Source organism: Liolophura sinensis, chromosome 8 (assembly GCF_032854445.1).
Source record: "Liolophura sinensis isolate JHLJ2023 chromosome 8, CUHK_Ljap_v2, whole genome shotgun sequence".
Lineage (NCBI taxonomy): Eukaryota > Metazoa > Mollusca > Polyplacophora > Chitonida > Chitonidae > Liolophura > Liolophura sinensis.
The window spans coordinates 40,907,714-40,924,088 of NC_088302.1; the positions used below are offsets into that span (position 1 = coordinate 40,907,714).

The 16,375-nt window shown below is 39.1% G+C and overlaps 1 protein-coding gene across 1 annotated transcript; it reads right to left on the reverse strand.

Annotated features, from left to right (window-relative positions):
- Positions 1-1,129: 1,129 nt before the first annotated feature.
- On the reverse strand, positions 1,130-15,738 carry LOC135472581 (uncharacterized). Its single transcript, XM_064752141.1, has 12 exons — positions 15,646-15,738; positions 14,718-14,820; positions 13,780-13,931; positions 12,803-12,917; positions 12,004-12,356; positions 10,751-10,827; positions 9,565-9,710; positions 8,802-9,004; positions 7,707-7,831; positions 6,404-6,558; positions 5,435-5,517; positions 1,130-4,767 (listed from the first exon to the last, which is right to left on the reverse strand). Exons 1-12 carry the CDS (start codon positions 15,700-15,702, stop codon positions 4,729-4,731), a joined length of 1,608 nt encoding a protein of 535 aa, XP_064608211.1. The 5' UTR covers positions 15,703-15,738; the 3' UTR covers positions 1,130-4,728.
- Between the last annotated feature and the right edge of the window lie 637 nt (positions 15,739-16,375).

Below are 16,375 nucleotides of genomic sequence, written 5' to 3' on the forward strand. Positions count from 1 at the left end.
TCTAATTTAACCTCACCCCAAATTTCATCTTCCAGACACAGGTAGAATTCTCTGATTATGGAGTCTGCATTATTTTACAGGGAATAAAAAGTACTCTAATGATTGTATTTCAGCTAAAATGCATTTTGCTTGATTCATTTAACTTATAGAGCACTTAAGGGCTATCAGAAAAGGGCTGATTACTGTTTCATCAGGCAAAACTTAAAGTGTTGGCATCAAAAATATCATTTTAAGGCCTTTATGTTCTTCTGAAAGTGCACTTGTACACACCAATCTTTATGTGAATTACAGTTCTTTGATATTCGAACATGCAATCAGCACTTTCATCCCACTAGATGTTTCTTGTTACATCTACAGTAAGTTGTACATTTTAGGACAAAGGTATCAATAAGCGTGTGTAATTAAAATACTACAACTAGATGTAATACTAAACACGTGCACGAATATCTGCAGTGACATATGGTATATGAACTTTAGCTTTTCAGTATCTTCAAAGTTTCTTGTTCAAGTAATGGCCTATCTTGACCATAATGATCTAATATTGACAAAGACATTTCCATTCATTCCAGCTGATGACACTGTTATCTGTAAGCCTCTGTCAGAATGATCAGATGTACATGTTGATACATATCATGTATTTACAAGCCTAATTAACTAGTTTAACTAGGTTTAAATATGGTACAACAACCAAACCTCAAACTTCTTAAATTCCACAACGAATACACTGGCCAGCTACAACCGTGAGCATGCTGTAAACTCACATATACTGGCCAGCTACAACTGTAAACCTGCTGTAAACTCACATATTCTGGCCAGCTATGGCTGTGAGCCTGCTGTAAACTCACATATACTGTCCAGCTACAGCTGTGAGCCTGCTGTAAACTCACATATACTGTCAAGGTACAGCTGTCAGCCTGCTGTAAACTCACATATACTGGCTAGCTACGACTGTGAGCCTGCTGTAAACTCACATATACTGTCCAGCTACGACTGTGAGCCTGCTGTAAACTCACATATACTGTCCAGCTACAGCTGTGAGCCTGCTGTAAACTCACATATACTGGCCAGCTATGGCTGTGAGCCTGCTGTAAACTCAAATATACTGGCCAGGTATGGCTGTGAGCCTGCTGTAAACTCACATATACTGTCCAGCTACAGCTGTGAGCCTGCTGTAAACTCACATATACTGGCCAGCTATGGCTGTGAGTCTGCTGTAAACTCACATGCATGTCCGTAACAATACCGTTCCAGGACAACCATTAGACAACATCAATTTTATTTCGTGCTTTTCAGGCAAGCTGACACTAAAAATCCAAACATGAAATAAAGATAAAACTGAAAATCAACCTTTTCATTTGATCAGATCAGATGTTCTTTGTGATTTTCCAATTTCTGAAGGCTTTCCATTGACTTAAATATGTCAGATTTAACAATTGCTTAGACACCCCGCATATCCCCCAAATTAAATGATTTTTCAGTTTTATTTTTATACTCTCCCAGGGCACTGAAACAAGATTAATATTACCTGTGGAACAAACATTTTAATTGATCATGTGATCTTTACGGCATAGGTATGTCTTCATTTAAACATCCACCAACCAAACATAACACCACCGGTTGCCTTAGTATTTACTACAGGTTTCATTAGATTTGGGAGGAGAGGGGCAGGACAGAGGGCTGTAACAGGGGGAATCACTGACATTCCCAGTCTCCACTGTTCTCTGGGCTTTGATAAGCTCTCAACAGTTTTCCCCTAGTCCTGCGTGAAGTCCGCTGAAGATCAGTTGCCTTCCCACTATTACATCACAGGTGTGAGGTCTTGTCAGTAACTTGTTCCAAGTTGGTTTACTCTGGGCACCCAGATTCACTCCACATAAACATCATAGAAATAAAACACTTTAAAAGAAAAAGCTGTAAAAATCAAAGTAGGCATCACTAAATATACCACTTAAAACTATGGACAAATAAACTTTCATTTATTTTATTTCAATTTTGAGAAAAAGAGTTAAATGCGCTCAAACATTCGAATTCTAAGGTGGCTTTATGGAAGCTGAAGAGGTGAACACCTGTACCACATGCACATCAGGCCATCTTTAAAAATTCTTTGTAAAGCAAAGTTCGACCCTATCAGAAAAAACAGAATCAGTCTATAGGGAATTCATTTTTCTTATTATTCTGGCTATTCACAAAGATAGGGATTTTAGAGAAATTATCATGGAGAACATGGACAAGGCTTTTATTTAAATCTCTCCTCAGCACCCCCCACCCCCTCCTGACCCCCATCCCAAAAATATTTCAGACTGAGGTCTTTTTTGGAGGATCTGTGGATTCACACACAGCAAATACATTTTTAATGTTGGCCTCTTTCTTACTGATTTGAAATTCCTGGGCCCCAGAAGCTAAAATTTCTGACTTACTTTGTTAAAATAAATGTATCTTAATTTCACACTTATTAGACAGTGGACAAAAATCACCATGTGCAATTGTTTCCTGATTGAAGTAAAATTATGGCATCTAAATAACATGGACAATAATTTAACCAACGATACATGTATAAAGCTCCTTGGTAAAGTTGTGTTAAAAAAAGAAACAAATATGATGAGAAACTACAAAAAAATTGAACTGTTTAAAATCCTTACTTTATGAAGTAATACTCATTTTGGACAAAGAACAACAGTACTAATTTAAAAAACATTAGCCTCTTTTCACAGAATCTTAGGAGCGATTGCACATTTGTGCTGATTTAAAGGAATACAGAATCACAGCTGATTGGCTGATAGTGGAGACTGGGTTTTCCTGGGTTGTACACCCTGGGTTACATAAATCAGGTATGTCTAAAATTCAGCTTAGGTTAGACATAGCCTGGAAATCCCTGTCTCTCACACCAGCCAATCAGAATTAATTCTGTATCTCTAAACACTTTTTCCAATTAAGAAATTTAACCTGGGTGAATCAAATTAGTATTACCGCTACCTTTCTATAAGCTTTGTCAAGTGACTGCCATCGATACTAAAATGAAAAGTGCAATAGCTTAATCACGAGACAATAGCTTAATCACGAGACAATAGCTTAATCACGAGACAATAATCCTATAGGCAATCACTAGCTCTTATTCAACTTGCCAATTTCAATTTGTTGTCTACAGTTTCATACAATGCTGTTTCATACAATGAAATAATCCATTAAGAAATGAGATATCAAACTTAAAACCTCAATCATACGACAACAACAAACAAATATAACCAACCATTGCCCATTGTCGCCCACAGATCTCTCTTGTTTGCAAGATAGACTCCACAACAGAACGAAAACACTTTGAAGTATCACATTGTCTGTGTACACCATGTTCCTTATGGCTGTTACTGAGACTAGTAGAGCAACAGTGTTCCAGAAATTCCAGTGTTATCAAAGTGATAATCATGACATCACACAACTTCTGTAACCCAGCAGAAAGACTATATCTTCTATTTTAGATTTTAGATCTATAGTACAACATACAAAACTAGTGTTACTCTACAATGTTACTGCAATATACACAGGGAAGATTTACAGGTTCTGCAATGGAAAAAGTTGGTTGCTTCCAGAACAGAAACCTCTTGGGGAAAGAGCTTCTTGCTTCCACAGCAGAAACATATTATTGTTTCTTGAACAGAAACCTCTTGGGTAAAGAGCTTCTTGTTTCTACAGCAGACACATCTTGTTGCCTCCACAACGGAACCTCCATGTAAAGAGCTTCTTTCTTCTACGGCAGACACATCTTGTTGCTTTCAGAACAGAAACCTCTTAGGTAAAGAGCTTCTTGTTTCTACAGCAAACACATCTTGTTGCCTCCACAACGGAACCTCCATGTAAAGAGCTTCTTTTTTCTACGGCAGACACATCTTGTTGCTTTCAGAACAGAAACCTCTTAGGTAAAGAGCTTCCTGTTTCTACAGCAGACACATCTTGTTGCCTCCACAACGGAACCTCCATGTAAAGAGCTTCTTTCTTCTACGGCAGACACATCTTGTTGCTTTCAGAACAGAAACCTCTTGGGTAAAGAGCTTCTTGTTTCTACAGCAGACACATCTTGTTGCCTCCACAACGGAACCTCCATGTAAAGAGCTTCTTTCTTCTATGGCAGACACATCTTGTTGCTTTCAGAACAGAAACCTCTTAGGTAAAGAGCTTCTTGTTTCTACAGCAGACAAATCTTGTTGCCTCCACAACGGAACCTCCATGTAAAGAGCTTCTTTCTTCTACGGCAGACACATCTTGTTGCTTTCAGAACAGAAACCTCTTGGGTAAAGAGCTTCCTGTTTCTACAGCAGACACATCTTGTTGCTTTCACAACAGAAACCTCCAGTTAAAGAGCTTCTTGTTTCCTCAGCAGAAACATCTTGGTAACTTCCAAAACAAAAACCTATTGGTTCTAAACCAGAAAGGCCTCACTGGTTCCAGAGCAGAAACATCTCGCTGGTTCCTGAACAGAATAGTCTTGCTTGTCTTGAACAGAATAGACATGGGTTGTTGGTTCTAGGATTAGAAATGTCTTCCTATTTGTACTTTTATTACATGTTCCAGAACAGAAAAACCTTGTTTGTTCCAGAACACAAATAATTTCTCCTGGTTCCAGCGCACCAGGCAACATCTTGCATTGTACATAAGAAATGGCATTCTGTGAGATCCAAAATTTCATTATTTCAGGTGTTCCTCGTTTGTATTTCTCCTTCAAAACGCTTGATAAACTCATAGAAAGTCTATGATTTTTACATGTGTGATGGAGTTCTGAAATCAACACAAATATGTAAATCATACGCCACCCTTCCACAAACATTCCCACACTGGATATAAAGCATCTTTAACAGAGGACGGAATCATCACAATTTTCTTCCAAGAAACAAACTATTTTCATCAGAAATAGGTCAGATTAAATGCTTGCTTTTCTCCTGATAGTGCATATACATGATAAGACATTTACAATACTGTTTGAATACAGAGGAATCTGAATATCGAAAATGACTGAAACATTTCACTCCATGACTAAGCTGCACATTCTACAGGATTCTAGATGTTCTCCTCATCTTAGAAAGAAGTTCTGATGTTTATTTGGAAGCCAAGATTATATCTTACAACTACAAAAATATAATTTTCAGCATTTAATGTAACGTTTTATGACCTTTACGTACGTACCATACAACCACACTAAACTGCATACAGGATATGCTTCAGGCCTCATTACTCTGGAGATCCCCTTGTCCCGCTTACTGGTACAAAGCATAATTTTTTCCACTGCTTATTCACCGTATCTGTCATCACAGAGCCCATTTACATACACATACCCACTTCATCCAAAATAACAGCTCAGGTGATTTCTGAAGCTCAGGAAAAGGCTAACTTTGGCCTCATAATGGATAATGGCGAGGAAAGAGGTTCTCTAACAAAACAAACTTACCATTTCTTCACAATCTTTTTTGGGTATCGTGGCAATTTTAATCGTAGAGCCCTCAATGTTTGGATGATCTGCCAAAGAACCCACTAAACAGAAAGAATAAAGTAACACATTCATCGTAATAGTGAAATGGTGGCAGCTTTCCAGCGCATATACCAGCAGTAGCTAGAGGGAATTTCCCTTTAGCTCAGTTTGCAGAGCGCTGGACTTTGGCTGCAGAGACTCGAGTTCGAATCCATGTGTAACCCACGTAGTCAAATCCTTCAACCTTTACACTGGTGCCGTGACCTAACAGGTTCCAAGAAGCGTGGGGCTCAAGGCCTGTGAATGTGGGTGTGTTTTGGGAGAGGGGAAGGATTTAAGTAGGGAGGAGTGTAACAGGGCAGCTTTCATGTGCTTACACTAGCAGTAGCTAGAGGGAATTTCCCTTTAGCTCAGTTGGTAGAGCACTGGACTTAAGCTGCAGAGACCCCACACAGTGAAATTATAATTTACAATATCATTCAATGGTTTGATCTCCTGGGTGCAGGACAAAATGTCAGTCTAAACAATTGTTGTTGTGTTTTTTGTGTTTTATTTTTGATCATTTGGGTTTTTCCTGTACAGCTGATTATTCATTTCACTTTGTTCACACGTAGTGTAGACATTATATGTAACAAATCATCTGTGTAATACTGTGTTCTTTATACCTGTATAATCGCTTACATTAATATGTATTCTGCTTTAGTACAACCATGTCATATAATCTTCAGGACTGGGACAAACACCACAGAACAGTGTCTTTCTACACCAGTGCACATTCATGTACATATAGCTAACAAGTGCTTCCACACTGTGTTCTTCCTAAGTAAAGCTTCAAAGACAATCTGTATGTGATTTTAGGTCGAGCTTTTATCTGCGACTCCTGTATCTTTTTCTTCTTGATATACAAGGCAGCCTACCAAACAGGCTGTGAGAGAGTTCATGACTTACCCACAAGCCGGAATAACTTAGCCACAGCTGGAGCCTCCCAGAACCTGGGATCAGGACGTCTCAATTCTCTGGCAGGCAGGGACTCAATGTTTCCATAGTCCACAAAGAGAACGGCCTGCTGCTTGCCCTGGCCACACTGACCCATGTTATAGGCTCTGTGAACACACATACATGTAGGATAGGGCTTTTACTTTAATTACAGGCTTGTTTTTTTGAAGGAAGACATGCATGTACTTGTAACACACAAGTATCTGTACCATCTGTAATATCTGTACTTTCCTCAAACAAAGCAGCACACCTGTGCACTGGTACCTTTTTTCCATGTACACTCTTTCTGCGATGCAAAATGTAGGCAGAGATGCATGTAGGCACAGGTACCTGTAGGCGCAGGTACACGTAAGCAATTGTAAATATTAGCCTGTACTTCCCTTGTGTTCTCACACCAAAATTGCTCCCTGGATTTATTTTTTTCGCCGTAGTCAAGAACATTTCACTCATACAACAGAGGTGATATCTGAACTAAACACCAATTTAGATTTACACCTATTTTTGCTTAGAACATAATCTATTCGAGTATTCTTTCCACAGCCATTAATATAAGAAATAGCCATACACAGAATGGTCCACCTCTTGTAGAATAAGAAACATCTGCATTTCAAAATGCGTATCACTACACTCGCTACAACACAGCAGCCACGGTCCAATTAGCACCCTGAGTCAGGGACAATGGCCTTTGAAGTTTTGATGTTGCAGTTGCTTTTCACAGCCAATGAAATGGCGACATTTCAAAGAAACAATTTCTATTTGGCATTTTCAGTTTCTCCATTGTTTTACTCTAACTCACAACGAATGGGGACACGATTACCAATGCAGAATTTCGATGAAACAGATATTTAATTTTTTTAGCATGCCACCGCATGATTAAAGCATTGGCTGTTTTTAATATAAATGTTGAAAATTAGCACCCTGTGTAATGCGAGATCTAAGGACATTTCTGTTAAAAAATTGAAATGGGAAAGAGACTAATTAAGTGACATTATACATCAAGACGTATCAGGTCAGCAAGACCTGACCTGATAAAGGGCAGTGGTTTTTACCAGAATAAGTCTGCTTTCTTTTTTTTCAATAAACCTGACCGTTGTCATGAAATATTTTATTTAATTATTTATTTGATTTGTGTTTACATTGAACTCAAGAATATTATACGACAGTGTTCAGGGTTATGTATAGTTGGTGAAAAGTGCCCGGAGGAAACCTTCCTCCACCCTTCAAGCCTACCTTCACCTTGGTCCATGTGACTTACCTGTACCAGTTCCCCTCAAACAAAGCTGCACACCTGTGCATAGGAATCCTCTTCTCGGGTAGCATTCTGTGACACACCTGGTTGAGCTCCTCATTCAGGGCAGACAGAAGAAGCATCTCTTTTCCCTTAAAAAAAAGAGAAAAGAAAATTATTTGATAAATGTTTATATAATGGGGTCAAGTCTGGTGGAGATTGAGGCTTCTGCAAAATCATGTATTATAGAAACAGGATTCAAGAGAGAAATTACTACCATATTACATGTATATTAAAAAACACTGCACCATAACTGTGCAGAAAAACAGAAAAGATCTACTTTACATGTCCTATGTGAAATGTCAGCCACTAATTCAACGGTACTGTGAGAAAACAGCCGACATTATCACATTATCAAAATTAAATGTATCACTTTGAGATATGAGTTAATATTGTAGCAGTTCCGTGAAAAAAAAAACAGTAGAAAACATCACTGAGACATCAACCTGCATTGTAGCATTACTGTAAGAAAATAGTTAATATGTACCTGTACATATACATCTAAGTATGTATGCTTGGAGTTTTACATTGTACTTGAAACAAATTTTCTGCCACATGACTATGAGGTATATGTACATGTACTGTGTCTTCTTGTGGCAGGGTGAGCAAAGTGCTGCCTCCACTGAAGTATTATGCCACAGACACCAGGCATGACACCCCAGCCAGTCACATTATGCTGACAAGAGGCCAACCAGTATTGTTTCCTTGCTCTAGCCTCCCTTGCTCTAGCTTCCCTTACTTAGCGCCAAGCGTGTGAGAAACAAGTACCAATTTCAACATCTTTGGTATGACCCAAGCCGGGTTAGATGCCAGGTCTCCTGACTTTGAAGTGGATACTCTAACCATTAGAATCGGTCGAAAATAGATAATACCATTACTGTGAAATACTGTTCATAGTTCATCAATGTTCTCAGAAAGCTGTTGTTTTTAATGGAATACCCTTGCTAAAACTACACTTCAGTACTGTCTTACAGATAGGAGTCCAAGATCATAATTATCTAATAATAGATAGACTAACAGCATCAGAACAAGACACAAGCTGAGATGAGACAGAAGACTCACAAAGTCAGTGACATGTCCGTAAAAGAAATGATCATCGACGACAGAGGTGACATTTATATCCAGTCGGCCATATATGCCGTGTTCCAGCAGACGGCAATCTGGCCAGAGAGTTTTCATGAGTGAATCAAACAGCTGGACGGATTCCGAGAGACCACTAGTTGATGACTCATTCTCCCCATCATCATTTTCTTCAGTGTTAGGGTCTAGAAGTAGAACACACAAGGTCACAGAAGATCTAAAAATTAAAACACTTAAGAAGCCATCAGAGCTTAAAGACAAAGAAAACATTGTTTCCAACCACCATAATGCTGGTCGCCATCATATAAAGAAATATTCTTGAGTACGGTGTAAAACACCAATCAAAGAAATAAATAAACAATGAAAATACCAGCATAAATTATCCACAAACTGTCTAAGAACAGGCTCAAATACAAGGACATGTTGATACCCTTTACAGGTGCTCAAACTACAGCAAACCTTTAAATTCATTGGAATATTGCCTGATAAATTTAACTTCAATGTTTTATTTACTTTTATTTATTTATGTTTTACGCCTTACCCAACTTTCACTTATACGGCAAGAGCCAGAGATATGGTGAGAGGCTTCTGGGTCACTGGACCATGCTGGCACGCTAATCACCCAATATTTGAAATAAGTTCCTATATTCACGTACACTGCTGCCTCATTTCACACAGGCATGTATACATACTATATTCAGTCCTGTTTTACACTATATGTGAAACTGTAACTAATGCTGGTTACCTTCTTCATCAGGTGGCTCATTGTAGCCCCTGTCGATAAAGGCCATGCCTACCAGAAGTGCTCTGCCATTATAGTACTCTCCACTCATCTCCTCTATGGCAGCCTCGGCTAACTCCATAGTAGGCAGTACAAGGAAGGCATAGGTCCTGCAAGTATTAATGTGATTTAACACTACGCTTTTATTTGACTGGATTGCCATGATGACACTTCTGCCAAGAACACACTTTGAACTGCCTGGATATAGACAGGGCCATAATGTGAGTTTCCCTTGTATATGTACATTGCAGCATACTTGTCGTAACCAAAGGACAAAGCAAAACATGGATCTTTCTAGACTGCAACACAGATGAATTACCACATACATATGCCTATCACCTGTTTAAATTTGCAAGCAGAATATGCTCTAGGAAAAAACTCTCATGTCAGCAAAACAGAACAAGAAAAGTTTACCATTAAGTTTAATCTAAAAAAATATTTCATAGAAAAAAAAAAACGTATTGTTCTGGTAGAAGCTTATATGAGCTTCACACATTTTATTAAAAAACCTGTTCAGATCAGGTAACATTCCTGTAACATGTCAAACCTTCACTAAGTCTGCGGTCAAATTGGTTATGGACTTATTACCTCTCTTGTTATGCAGTGTAAAGTGAGATTAGTTCTTGAGGCGTGAAGCTACGAGAGACGGGACCTTGTCTATTAAAGCATGTAGTATATAGGCTATGCCAAGAGAGTGACAAATATTTTCTAGGCAACAGAGTGTAAAAAACAAAAGCATGATATTAGCCATGAGAATTTGATGCTTTTCAGCTCAAGAGTTCGCTGAATTTTTTAAAAAATGCCTAACATTATTCTGGACTTCCAAATAACTTTACAAAATTAAAGTTGTCTTAAAGCTATATCTTGAACTAGCTAATGCCACTTCAACTCCTAAATTTGCCATCTGCCATTTACTGAGGTCTCACCTACTCCTCAAAACGCACCTTTTATGCAAAGGAATGACCTCAAGGGAGATAATTTGGTGTGGCCTTCATTAACCATTCAACTGTGAGAAGCGAACAAGGACAAACCTTTTTATGCTAAGCTACTCATACATTAGCAGAATAAAACACAGAAAACAAACACACCATATGGTTATTCAAACTTATAAAGGAATTTTTATATACAACTCATAAAAAGTCAGTCTCACGTTCTGTACTGGTCACTGTTGTTGATCATTGTTATCTTGGTTGGTTCATATTCTGAGAATATCTCCAGTAACTCCACCTGAAATGGCACAGAAATTCTCCACTGCATATGGGTCCCTGCACTTAGCTAACTAAACTGAAGTGCCTCAACTTGAATGTTTGACTGCTGTTTATTGCTACACTTAAGAATATTTCACTTATACCATAGTGGTCCATTCTTTGGATGGAGGAAACCAGACTGACTGAGGTAAACCACCAGCCATTGGAAAATTACTAACACATTTACACATTTGCATACCACACTGGTGGAAAGCAGGTTTTCATCAACACAAGACTGCTGACAGCACTATGGGCTCCGTTTACTTCTTAAGATCACTAAGGCCCATGCAAACAGCCATGTATTGCCAGTCCAAGGCCGGATTTGAACTCAAACTCTCATCCTGGTTTTTGAAACTGATATACATGTACAATCACTTGATATATTAGCATGGCATACCAAGTAGAGCGCTATTCTTCTGCTTCGGAGCGTTCACCCCAATAAATGTTTGAAATTTGGCTTCATACACACATATTAATACGCTAATTTACTTGTTTATCTCATGGGTGTTGTCAGACGTATGTTGTCAGACCTGTGTATACATGAGGAGGCAACCCTGCGCACCCAGGACACCAGCATACCTAGCTAGGCACATGTGTACTTGACAAGTTCTCTGATGTATGGCTATAACCAAACTAGCCAGCACTGAACACAGGACACCGCTCCAGGGCTAGTAATCTGAACTGAACCTGTTCAGAAAGCCAAATCAATGGGGAACCACTGCATGCTAATTGCATGGCCTAAGCTGTTTTGTTTAACATACTGTCAAAATACTTCCTTTATTGATCACTTCTGCCTTGGTTACTTATCCATCACTCACACTTTGCCAGAGACCAATGGACAACTCAACCAGGTGCCACATAACCATTGCGCACGAAAAGGTATCTCATAACTAGAGATAGAGTATACATACAGTATTGCAAGGGGAAAAACTCCAACAAACATTTCTGGCTTGAGCCAAAATCTAACACATCACAATGCCTAGTTTTTGGTTATGGGAGTTGAATTTTGGCACTCTTGGTAACACTGATGAGGTGGTAAAAATTTTAATTCACACGATTCAAACCTCTAAAACCAATATTCAAATTTTGACTGAAGTCAAAGGTGATGTTTTGGAATTAGCCTTCCTACTTAGTTACTTATGTCTAGCTTTAATACCTGTGTTGTTCCGTATGGGAAGTTGCCAACAAAGATAGAGATTCTCTGTGTGTCAGACTCTGTGCTGACAGAGTTTGAGTCATTGCTCAGGCCATCATCTGTGTCGTACTCTAACTCTGGTATTTCCTCATCATCATCATCCTCCAATGATGGCATGTCATCCTCACTGTCCTCACCGTCACCATGCTGATCTCCTCCAGGGGTCAGAGGGTAGCTGTCCTCCTTGGGAACATGTCTGCCATTTTCACAGATCGTACCCTGGGAAGTAGGTAATTCTGGAGGGGAGGCTGTGTTGTTTGACTTGTTAGCTACTCCAGCATCAGTTATTAAATTCTTTGCTTCAGTGATATTTTCTGCCAAAAAAAAATGACAAAAGAGAAATTTTGATACATGTACCTCCAGAATATGCATAGACTTCACGCAGGGCAAATGAAGCTTTTAATGTTACATGTACAAGTGTCTCGCTATCTCATTGAAAGGCTGGTTGTAATGGGAACATCTTTACAGTGCTGCCTCACTGGATTGCATATGAAAGACACCCACCTGGTCAAAGAATACTGACACCACACAGAAACTGGACTATAAACATCTAAAAGAAATACACAGGTTATTGTATAAAACTCTATTTAATGTGATTTTCAAATTTTGATCTTAATTGTTGATTTTAGCTGGTTCAAAAACAGTATCCTTTTTCCAGTTAGTCCTTCTGGATGTCATCAGTCTGATGTCACAATGTCATATTCTCACTGCTGATGTGGCAATTAACTCTAATGACCCATTCGTCATAAATCAGTCTTACCTTGAGCATTTGTAGCAGTTGTAGTCTGATTCACCTTGAGTAAGTTTTCCACAGCTGCCTTCAGCTCGGCCGTGTTCTGAATGATCCACTCTGATGCCTCTTCCACGTTGTTATTCTGTTGTTAACAAATTAAGAACAGAAATTGTATCCTGTAAGACAGATCGGAAGCTAGAGAATGAGTGATCTCCTTAGTAACAAACGGTGAGGGTGAAGAAAACCTGCCATGGAAGTATGTTCCAGTTGAAATTGGGAGGGCGGGGGAAGGGTTGTACATATAAGTCAGATAGGAGGAAGCGGTTGTCTGGTTGGGGGGTAGGGGGGTGGAGGGGTGTATGGGGGAGTGTATGGGTGGTGGTGGCAAGAGCTGTGAAGGGTGATTCATGAAAATACACTGAATACATAATAAATCATACTAAGAAGTGTAATTGGAGGATTAGCCAAAACCCTTCATTCCACAGCCTTTTGGCTCTGATACACACACACCCTATACCCACGAGCCAACAATGCTTACAATAGTGACTGAACCTTTACAGTCAACGTCAAAATTCTATTATTCCATCAGTATTAGATCAATTTTCAAAGGAGCTCTGATAGAAACAACGCTACAAAATGGGGATACATGAATGAGAATTAACAATAGAAAGTTATATTTTGTAAAGGGAACAAAGCAATGTTAAAAGACTCCAGAAAACTCCTGAAGGTTCTGAACCCAAACTTTAAACCGGACATTGTGTCCATGCATAAAGACATTTCATAAAAACACAACTCAAAATGATGCTTTCTGAGAGATCTTAAATCTGTGAAAGAAAGAAAATTTGTATGAAAACTAAACTTAATATTGGTAATATTTTCATTTAATTTATGTGTAAGTCTTATTACTTTGGGTGCCCAACTTTTGGGAGCCCAACTACGTGTATTATGGCTATTGGACTGCAATTTTCTTGTAATATAACAGAGAGACTTGTGGAACTGTTTACCGTAGCCTCTAGGGCTTTCACGACTTTCTCCCTGGGTAATCCCAGTTCCAATAGAGCAGACATGGCTTCCTGATCTGGACAGAATCCTGGAGGATGACAAGAGACAGATGCCGGTAATCCTCCATCAGTGCTGGCCTGTGGCATACATGTACCTGACATGAAAGAGGAACATTTGTGTACACAGCAGATAAAAAAATGAGCATTTTCACGAGCCGTGTCTCATACAAGAGGCTTAAAGGGATACAGAATCTACTCTGGTTGGCTGGTGTGAGAGATAAGCAAGTCCAGGCTATGCCTTGAATAAGCTGAATTTCAGGTATGGTGCATTTATTCAAGCGTGACCATGGTTCCAGGATTTAACCCAGGAAGCCTTATCTCCTGTCAGCAAATCAGCGTTGATTCTATATCCCTTTAATCAGGTTTATATACCTGCATTGAGACTGCACCAACCTGAACTCTTTCAATGATATGTTTTCCTCAGCCAATCATTGATCAGAACCTTCCATCTACACCCCCTACAGTAAGTGAATGTTAAAATTTACATATGAAAAATGTCTGGCCTGCACTATTATAAAGTAGAGCTTATTAAAATCTTCACCTACAATTATGGCTATGACAAGTTTTAAAAAAGGACATAAAAGACAAATGCAAATACACAAGCAGTAATATGCACAACCCTACACAGCTTTTGGCACTTCAGCAGGGTTCTTTATGTGTTACAGTCTGAGTATTTTGTATAACCTACTTGATGTTTTTTATTTTCTACAACCAAGGCTTACTGGTCGTTGAATAAAAATAGAACAATAAAAGATGTAGGCATTTTTCCCTATGCTTCAACATAGCTTGACCATTTTGTTTTTGCCCACCTTAAGGGCGATCATATGAATCATCTTCAACTTTTGGGCTGCTTGCAGAATAATACAAGAAGAACTACCCACCAGACATTTCTCCCTCAGAAGAACTCTCCACCACTGGGCTTTCAGTTGTCTGTTCTTCATTCTGCTGGAAAAGCCATGCCTCCGCAGCAACAACCCTGTTATTCTGAAACAGTGAAACAGAAAGAATTCCATCTGGGTATTACTCACAAATAGCATTTTCTTTGCTTCTTGTTGAAAAAATGAGAAACGTAATAAAAATAGAAACAAAAATCATCCACATGTAATTGTTCATGTTACATACAAGAGCCATATGACTGCTTCGGTGGCCTAATGGTTAAAATGTCTGCTTTGAAGACCTGATAGTTGGAATCAAACCCGTATAGACATGAAAGGTATATTTTTTTTTTTTTTTTTTTGATTGGTGTTTTACGCCGTACTCAAGAATATTTCACTTATACGACGGCGGCCAGCATTATGGTGGGTGGAAACCGAGCATAGCCCGGGGGAAACCCACGACCATCCGCAGGTTGCTGGCAGACCTTCCCACTTACGGCCGGATAGGAATATTTATTTATTTATTTATTTAAATGGATATTTATCTTATTTATTTATCCATTGTTTTAGGAATGACGGTTTTGTTCATTAAGATAATTTAAGACAATAGTTATGGACGAGTAAAGGATTAAGATTGGCCAGTCAGCATTTCAGGGGCCTCTTCAGTTCACACAGATATGGGCGAGACAGGGTGGGGGCTATTGCAAACTAAAGTAGGCAATTCACAGCGCTATTCACAGTAGCTGCTAGATTGAATACACATCTGTCTGTCAACTCAACGGGGCACTGGACACATGCAGTAAAATTAGATTTTTAGATAAGGTTAACTCCCGGGGACCCTGAAATCCTGACTGGACTTACCATAACCATATCCTAATGAAACAAAATTTACGAAGGCTAATTTACTGACAGAGGCCCGATGAAGATGACCTACACTAGCTTTGAGTGCCATGATCGCCAGTTCCTTGCTAACCCCCTGAGACATCAACATGTCTAGGCCTTTTGGACTAGGCCTGAAGTTTGACCCTGGGGAAGAGTGGGGACCATCACCACTGGCACAAATGTCTCCTCTTGTCTTGGGTATTGTGAATGGCTCATTGAAGTCTGAAAAATACAAACATAACATGTTTGACACAACAAATTTGATCTAACAATCAAATTATCAATATTATATCCTGTCAAAATTCTTATTAAAATGTTGTTAACCAAGAAAAAATTATGAACTATATGTATTAACTACATTCTATATTTAGATCAAATTTATTTATTTATTTATTTATTTGATTTGTGTTTTATGCCGTACTCATTTCACTCATTAAATATTCTTGAGTACAGCAAACGACAGCATTATGTTTAGAGGAAACCGAGCAGAGCCCAGGTGAAATCCACGACCATCCACAGGTTGCTGGCAGACCCATGTTATCAATTTTAATTCAATATAGGAAGTCTTGAAGCATGTACTTCTTCCTAAGTTTGTGCAGCATGATCAAAAACATGGCGGAGCCTCCGTGGCTCAGTCGGTTAGCGCGCTAGCGCAGCGTAATGACCCAGAAGCCTCTCACCAATGTGGTCGCTGTGAGTTCAAGACCAGCTCATGCTGCCTTCCTCTCCGGCCGTACGTGGGAAGGTCTGTCAGCAACCTGCGGATGGTCGTGGGTTTCCCC

Coding starts and splice junctions, on each gene's coding strand:
- LOC135472581 (XM_064752141.1), bottom strand. CDS start 15,702: ATGTTGATGTCTCAGGGGGTTAGCAAGGAACTGGCGATCATGGCACTC. Junction 14,821..15,645: donor TCATGGCACTCAAAGCTAGT/GTAGGTCATCTT, acceptor TCACTGTTTCAG/AATAACAGGGTTGTTGCTGC. Junction 6,559..7,706: donor TTTGAGGGGAACTGGTACAG/GTAAGTCACATG, acceptor GTGTGTTCACAG/AGCCTATAACATGGGTCAGT.